General features: G+C 54.4%; 1 protein-coding gene across 1 annotated transcript; it reads left to right on the plus strand.

The window, feature by feature from the left end:
- Nucleotides 1-966: 966 nt before the first annotated feature.
- Nucleotides 967-4,605, plus strand: SOX21 (SRY-box transcription factor 21). Its single transcript, XM_088136456.1, has one exon. The coding sequence runs from the start codon at nucleotides 2,071-2,073 to the stop codon at nucleotides 2,950-2,952; it is 882 nt and encodes a 293-aa protein (XP_087992582.1). The 5' UTR covers nucleotides 967-2,070; the 3' UTR covers nucleotides 2,953-4,605.
- The last annotated feature ends 4,083 nt before the right edge of the window (nucleotides 4,606-8,688 follow it).

Below are 8,688 nucleotides of genomic sequence, written 5' to 3' on the forward strand. Positions count from 1 at the left end.
TCGCCTCCCCTTCATCCGAGGGACGGCACCGCGGCAAAGGAAAGGTCCCGGGTCTGGCCGCCCCGAAATCTCCCGTCGTTCACCGGTTCTTCCTCGCCCCGCCAAGATAAGTCACAGCCGAGCGCCCGGCCGCGGCGGGGTTCCCCGGCTGGCAGACGAGCGATACCGAGGCAGGACGGAGCCCAGCAACGGGGCGAGCGAGATCGGCGGAGGAGAGGCGGCCGGAGTAGCCATCAGTTTGGGAAAGATTTGGAGCGGGCGGGCCCTTCGCTATTCGCTTAGTCGGCGTTTCTTTCCCTCCCCCGTCCCTTTAGCGTCCGGCGACGGGGTCTCGGGTGCCTCGCCCGGGACCTCCCCCCAGATCGCTCTGGGCTGGCTTATGCCTTTGCGCCGAGGCGCCAAGGGGGAGAAATCCCACCCGCCCCCCGGCCTAAAGGCCGGTCCCGGCGAAGCCCAGCAGGACACCGTCAAACGGGTCTTGACGGGAGCGGCATCAGCCCTGCGCCTTCCTGGGGACGCGGTGACCCCGCGCTGCCTGCTTGAAACGCGGCAGTCTGGCCGGAGAAAAGACGAAGTGGAAAGTGAGAACCGAGGCAAGCGTCGTCCAAACTTTTTCTTTTTTTCTGTATAGCGCGGCCCGGCAGCCGCTTCCCGCACTGGACAGGAGAGACGAAGAACTTTCCCCGGTTTCCCTCTCGCCTCCTCGCCCGCAGACCCTCCGGTGAAATGCTGAAACAGGGAAACCTGGAGGCTGAGAGCGGGGTCTTAGCAGGGGAACCACCCGAACTGCGCATGCGTTGACTCAATCCCCGCCCTTCTCCCCTGCGCCTTGCTGAATGGGAGGCGGAAATGCGCTCACTTTAATCAATGGACACAGGACGAGGGGGGAGGAGCCAAGGGGTCCGGCGGCACCGCCCCCTCACTAGGCTGTCACCCCGCCGCCGCCGCCTCCTGCCCTCAGATACACACACTGGCCGTGCATCAAATAGGCAAGCTTAATGCCTTTGCAAACAGAGCGCGCGCAGCGCCTGCTTCTCGGAGACAGCCGGCGGGGGCAGCTGGGAAACAGCCACCCAGATCGAGCTGAAATGCGTATGACCGCGGGGTTCCGCGCCGGCCCCTCCCGTGCTCGGTTCCAGCGACTCTGAGTTCTACTTCTCGCCTCCCGCCCCTCCGCCACCTTCGGCCCCAGCAGCACCGCGCTCGAAGGGGGGAGGCGGGGCGGCGGCGGCGGCGGCGCGCCGGAGGATCCGCGAGAAAGTTGCGGCAAGTTTGTGGCGAAGGCTGAGGCAGGGCGGCCGAGAGAGGAGCCGCCGCCGCCGCCGCCGAATTCCGGCCCTGGAGAAGCCGAGCGGCGATTCATCTTCCGGGGGAGACGATCGCTTTCCTCGCCAACAGCAAGCGGCCGGTGACTGGGAGAATCACGCGGGGAATCCGGAAGGAAAGTGGGGAGCAGTCGGAGGGGAGGCGCGCCCGGCTTCCTCGGCCACTTCCAGGGAAACGGCGATGGCAGGCGGGAAAGGGTGCCTCGCCCTCGCCGTATAGCTGGACAATCTGCGCGGAGCGAGCCGGACAGGTGCCAGACGGCCCGGCAGGAGGAGAGCCGCTGTCCTGGGACGGGGCAGCTCCGTGGGCGTCCCTGGAAAACCCGGATCGACTCTGCCGCGGCTTGCGCTGCATCTTCCGCGCGCTCCCTCCTCAGCGTCGCCTGGTGCCTTCGCCCGGCCGGAGTCGGCTTTCTCGCTTCTCGCAACTCTTTTCGGTGGCGGCGCTCTCGCCCGGGCGGCTGTCAGATGCCCCTTCCGCGCCAGGAGCAGGAGCAGGAGCCGGGCGGGCTTGAGTTCTGAAGGGATCTTCCCCCGCCTTCGCCTTTCCTTCAGCGACGCGGGGCGGAGAGCGCGAAGGCGGAGGAGCGGAGGCAAGGACGACGCGCAGCCGGCCGGACCCCCCGTGAGGAGGGTGGGGGACGCAGCCCCGGATCCGGGCGCAGCCACCATTGATTTCCTGCGGGTGGCTCGCAGCGACGGGCTGGGCGCTGCTGCCGCCGCCGCCGCCGCCGCCGCCGCGGGCATGGCCAAGCCGGCGGACCACGTCAAGCGGCCCATGAACGCCTTCATGGTGTGGTCGCGGGCGCAGCGGCGCAAGATGGCCCAGGAGAACCCCAAGATGCACAACTCGGAGATCTCCAAGCGGCTGGGCGCCGAGTGGAAGCTGCTGAGCGAGGCCGAGAAGCGGCCCTTCATCGACGAGGCCAAGCGCCTGCGGGCCATGCACATGAAGGAGCACCCGGACTACAAGTACCGCCCGCGGCGGAAGCCCAAGACGCTCCTCAAGAAGGATAAGTTCGCCTTCCCGGTGGTGTCCTATGGCCTACCCGACGCCGCCGACCCCCACGCCCACCCCCTGGGGCCGCACCACCCGGCGCTCAAGGCCGGCGCCCTCCACGGCCACGAAGCCCTCCTGGCCAACCCGGAGAAAGCCGCCGCCGCTGCCGCCGCCGCCGCAGCCCGCGTCTTCTTCCCTCCCTCCGCCGCCGCCGCCGCCGCCGCCGCTGCGGCCGCCGCGGCGGGCAGCCCTTACTCGCTGCTCGACCTGGGCTCCAAGATGGCAGCGGAGATCTCGTCCTCCGCCACGGCGGGCTCGGGGGCCGGCGGAGGTGGCGGAGGCGGCGGCTCGGGCGCCGGACTGCCCTACGCCGCCTCCTCGCTGGCTTACCCGACGGCTGGCGGCGCCTTCCATGCCGCCGCGGCAGCCGCCGCCGCCGCCGCCGCCAGCGGTGGCCACAGTCACTCGCACCCTTCCCCCGGCAACCCCGGCTATATGATCCCCTGCAACTGCAGCGCCTGGCCCAGCCCGGGCCTCCAGCCGCCGCTGGCCTACATCCTGCTGCCGGGCATGGGCAAACCGCAGCTGGACCCCTACCCGGCGGCGGCCTACGCCGCGGCCCTATGACAACCAGCGCCCTGCTTGGGAGCCCGGTATCGAGAAGAACCGGGCGTCTTCGCGGGGCTCGGACTGTAGCCGCAGCAAGAGTGCCGGCGATCGGCCCCGCTCCGTCGGACGGGCCGCCTGGCTTCCCGCGGAAACCCCTCAGCCTGGCTCTCGGCTCGCCCTCTCTGGAGCTCCGGAGCCAAGAACCCACGCCTCCCGCCAACGCCGGTGCCCGCCCGGCTTGTTTCCCGGCGTGACTGGAGAGGCGGAGGAGTCGCTGCTTCCCCGAGGCTTAGTCTCCGGGAAGACCCCGCCTGCCACTGCAAGCCCCACCTGACGTCCCTGGGAGTACCTTTCCTTTCCTTTCCTTTCCTTTCCTTTCCTTTCCTTTCCTTTCCTTTCCTTTCCTTTCCTTTCCTTTCCTTTCCTTTCCTCTCCTCTCCTCTCCCCTCCCCTCCCCTCCCCTCCCCTTCCCTTCCCTTTCCTTTCCGCTTGCCACTCTCTCTCCTCTCCCTCATCCCCAAACCCCAAATCCTATACCTACAGACAGTTCTGAGCAAATGCTAAGCAAAGCGCCCCACTCCAGCCCCGAAATAAGCACGAGGTTTTATTTTAAATCGATGTCTATCCGTCTGGATGCTACTGGGGAAAACAGAAGAGTTGGCGCTCCCTTACAAAAAGCAGGGTTCTCTTTATGCAGTACAGTCAGAGAAGTAGTTAGGAGGCGCTTAATCCTCCAGAGAAGAGAAACCGTCTGCTTGCTCTTCCTCCTGCTATCCACACATGTCGCCTGAAGTCTGTAAAATGTGTACCTGTCCGTGAGAACTTTAGGTCTAAAGGCTATATTATTTGAAAACTGGGTTTGGGTTTTGGCTGTGATCCTATGCCCTCGTTGGCTCAGTACTAAGTCTGGCCGCCTTCAAAGGGACTTGCTTCCAATCAGACGAATGGAAAGAGGGGGATTAAAACCCATAAGACTCACCCTCACGTCTGAAGGCAGATTCAGACAACTGCGAGTCAGTCAAACTGCGAGTCACTTTGCCTGGTTGCCATTTGAGTTTGAGGTTGTTTTTTTTTAATCGAACTTCCTATTTGAGGGGAAATAATATATTTATTATGATGTCAGTGTATCTCAGTCCCGCGTGTTCAAGAGAAGACACTTATCCCTTTTTCTTCCTAACTCCATCTCCTAAAAAATCCTCCAGTGTTCTCATGTGATTTGCAGTCACTCGGCTTGGGTGGGTGGGAGAAATCTTTATTTTTTTATAAAAGCATAAATATTCAGTTGCAAATAATGATTTGGAGGGGAAATCAAGCTCATCTTAAACAATCCCCTCCATCACAATTTTCTTTTACTTTTGTAATGTGTATATTTGGATTAATGTCTGTGAATCAACTTGCTTAACCAGTACTTAGGGATTCTTTCTTTCTTTCTTTCTTTCTTTCTTTCTTTCTTTCTTTCTTTCTTTCTTTCTTTCTTTCTTTCTCTTTCTGTAATATAAAGTTTTTGGAAAAAAAGTTTTTTAAGTATTGGTTTTAACATTTGACGTGTATAAAATGAGTTTGCTGGTGTGCTCTAATTTAAAATTAGACGTCTAAGCTATATCTGTACAATTAGACTCTGACTTACCACTCTGTTCATTTTGGAACAAAGAGTTTAAATAAAAGCCTGAAGCAGGGAAAAGAGAAAATCCTCTATTTCTTGTTGAGTTACTTAGAAGATGTTAATCTCAATTGCCCTTACCTGCCTAGGCCAGGGGAAATGTAAGGTATACTCCAAAGGCAGGCTTTGTTTCACTTTTGAATAGATTGACTAGGAAATCTAAATCAGACCATTGTTGTGCAAAACTAAAGCTCAATTTATCACATTTGAAATCGTGGATAGGAAAGAAGATTTTTTAAAAATCCAATACTTCTGTTATCATTTGGAAAGGAGAAAAGGAGATAAAAAGACATAGCATTCATGAGCTCACTGGATACACAGCAGACTTGGAGCTGGTTTCCAAGGAATCTCTTCAGAGCGGAAACTTGTTTGACTGCTCTCTACTCCTCACTATGAAAGAGCTTCACTAACCCAAATGATTTATTCAAGTATCTTTGGGTATTTCTTATTTTCCCAAAGACCTTATTATCCAGGGATCGTCTTTTGGATTTAAGGGCCCCCTTCTTCTGCAGCTTCTTCAAGGTTAGGCCCCAAAATGTTAAAAAGTAAAGGAAAATAATCCGACTGTAGTGGAGCCCAGAAGGACCGATGTGAGGGTCCTTGAGACCAGAACAGGAGTGACGTCGAATGAAACATGCCTAGGATTCTGCCATTGGTTTCTTTGGCAGGCTGATCTCTGGCCCTGGAAGACCTCTGGCACTTCAGGCTGCTCTCCTCGGCCCACTTGCTGGGAAGTCAGTCCGAGCCATGGGAAGTTTCCTGACAGGCGGCGACCCACTTGGGGAGGGAGCTTCCTGAAGTTCCAAGGCACTGAACGGTGGTCTTCATTCGTGTGGGAAACAGGGTGGCAGAGCCCTTGGTTCACAAGGCTTGTTTCAGGAAAATGAAGGGGGATTCCCAGAGCTGGCAGCAGGGCACCCAGGCCTCAAGTGGGAAAAGCCCCATCCGCTGGGCAGACTCTGATTCGGGCAGCCTCTCTGGCCTTCCCATCAGCGCCTGTCAGAAGGGATTTCTGCTTCCCAGCATCTTCTTCCCTGGGCATGCAGCAGACTTTCTCTCCCCTACATGCACCCTGATGGGGGGGGGGGGGGGGGAGGGGGAGGGGGGAATAAATTTGGAGGAATGCTTCTTGTGGCCTAACTCAGCTAATTAAAATGATCCTCCTTCTGTTGTCCCTCCCGCATCTTTTGCAGGTTCTAAGTGAATTCATATGGTTTGGAGCAATTATGCAAAACTAAATCGAAGTGTCCAGGGGTAATTAGCCCTGACACGGTTAATTAAATCCTTTCAGGCTCTCCACCTCCACCCTCTCTGTGGCAGCCCATCATTTCTCTACAGGGAGCTTCCTGCTGATCTCTAGAAATCCCATTTTCACAGACTTCTTGACCTTGCTCTCCACATCTCCAGCGCACTAACCCAAGCAACCTGTTGCTTTGGACCCTGCTCCCCTCCCGAGACAGCATCAACTCTCTCAGTGGTGAACGAGCGCCTTTTCTGCCCGCCCCGCCAACACTTCTCCAGTGCCTGCTAAAGTGGCGTTTCTAATCCCCCTTCGTGGCTGGAAAATCAAACCTAGGCAGAGGACAGAAACGGATTCAGATTAATCATCTTGCCCTAGGAGTCTGCACGGGTTAGAAAATAAATCCACTGCATACATTAGGGCTTCAAATACTACAGAATTGCAATTCCCCCCCCCCCACACACACACACACTTTGTGATCTTGGGTGTGCAGAGATGGTAAAGTTTCTCTAGCAGGAAAGCTTTACCCCTGTAGCGGATTACAGCAGAATAGAAACCTTTTGTTTTCTGTCGAGCAAGAGCTACATGGTAGTTCCATGAAAATGTTATTAGTAAAGTTTACTTTCAGTTAACAGTGAGGTCCGGTGCATGTTTACTAGAAACTAAGTCCAACCAAGTACAGTGTAACTTATTTCCGTTTAGTTAAATGTAGGGCTGCAAAGTGAATCGGTTTAGTATCTGACTTCCGGCTGCGGCTTTTCCTTTGCATTCCGTTCGGGAAAGCGTCGGAATCCTTGAGTTGATTGCCCAAAATAAATTCCTTACATGGTCATAATTTCCTCTAGTAAAAGCCCCCAGGAAAGGTTTCCCTTTCTTTTATTTCAAAAAAAGAAAAATATTGCCTCAGAACTGGGGCACAGTGGCCTTTTTCTTGAACAAAACGGTCCAACCACATACTCGGAGGCAGAAGGTGAGGGGATCCTAAAATCCACGTCCAACAACATGCTCCTCGTAGAGCAAAACACACTAGCTGTCGTTGGGTTTGGAATTAAGTCTCGATATCAAAAGGACAGGCTGCTGCCTAATAGCTCCTTTCTCTCCCGTTTCACCCGTCGGGGATGCTGCTGAGATTTCTCCCGCGAAGGCCAGTTTCGAAGGAGGTTGAAGTTCCCTGAAAAGAACACTGAGGAGGCGAAGATTCCACAAGGGAACGCCGCAGAGCGCAACATTCCGCAGGAGAACGCCGCAGTGCCGGAGATTCCGGAAGGCTCGCTTTCTTGAGAGAATAGAGTGGCTCCGAGTGGCTTGGAAACATCGCACAGCCTTTAAAGTGGGCATGGTGGGCTCCATGTGGACCCGGGGTGGCGTGTCTTCTCCAACATTTGCCCTGAATTAACGTAGAAGACTCCGTGCCCCCCGTTGCCAAAACTCCCAGCGAGCGCTTTGGGAAACTTCAATAATTTCTCTCTCTCTCTCTCTCTCTCTCTCTCTCTCTCTCTCTCTCTCTCTCTCACACACACACACACACACACACCGCACTTTCCCTTCCCCCTCCAACCCCAGGCACCTCAAAGGTCACTTCTTCCCTTTTCAAAGCCTGATATTAATTCGTTGACAATTTCCCTTTTTTCCCTCCCCTCTCGAGCTCCTTCTCCTTTTCCTTTTCTCTCCCTCTCCCCCCCCCCCCCATCTCTCACAGGGGAAATGGGAAATGAGGAGGGAGAGAGGGAACTGGTGAAAAGCGCTCCTTCGCGCCCTCTCCTTTTTTTGTCCTGCAGTGGGAGCGTTTAGACTGTCGAGGGGTTTTTTGTGCAAGAACAAAACCTGGGGTTGGGGTTTTGTAAGGCTGTTGTTTGTTGAAGTGGAGCTAAGAGAAAGCGGCGGCTTTCTCCTCTTTGTGAGGAAACCAATCAGTAGTATTTGGAAAACTGTTAGCATTGTGCATTTCTTCTGTGGCCATTGTAAGGCCGTTCTTTTCACACGGCTTCTTTTCTCTTCCTTTCTTTTCTTTCTTTCTTTCTTTCTTTCTTTCTTTCTTTCTTTCTTTCTTTCTTTCTTTCTTTCTTTCTTTTCTTCTTCTCCCTTTTTTTAGCTGATCCAGCTGGCCAGACTGAATAGCGGTGCAATTGTGTACACGCTTTGTCCCCCTGGCCCTTCAAGTAGCCTCTGTGAATAGACTAAGTTGACACTGCATGACAGAGAAACAACATAATAAAAAATACATGAGCCCCTGGATGGGAACAGGCGCATAAATAAATAAAATGGGTGACCAAAACTGGATAAACTGAATGACAAAATGGTGAAAGGGGAACAAAAAGATATTTAACACGCTAGATTAGCATTAGAATGCAATCTACAAGACTGAACAATTGATGAATAGGGTTACCGGCCAAGAAAGAAAGAAACTAAATGCCCTTTGAATAGATTTTTTTTCTTTTTGGCAAGGGCATTGAATAGATATGCTTCTTGCAAGACTGAATGAAAAAAAGGTAAAAATGAAGCTATGCAAATAAGTGAAGTACGTGTGTGTGTGTGTGTGTGTGCGCGCGCGCATATCCACGCATATCCACTCACACATAAGCACGTGTATATATCTACTTGTAGGCTTGTTCCTGTATGTATATACGAACTAAATGCATCTGCACAGTCGTACTGTAGATAGAAATAATATTTTCTGGACATTATTTACACACTGCCAGCTTCTCGCAAGTATAGCATAGGCGCGCGAGCAACAAGGCAATCGCGTTTAATTTAATCGATTTTCCTAGCTTCCGGAGCGCATATGAATGGATTCGGCTTGATAAGCCCTTTGCGGCGACCATATCTGCACTTCCCCGTTTTGTCCCAGATGGAG

Source organism: Python bivittatus, unplaced genomic scaffold, assembly GCF_059951505.1.
Source record: "Python bivittatus isolate LINGU-HERP-01145 unplaced genomic scaffold, Pbiv_v1 ctg000060_np1212, whole genome shotgun sequence".
NCBI lineage: Eukaryota > Metazoa > Chordata > Lepidosauria > Squamata > Pythonidae > Python > Python bivittatus.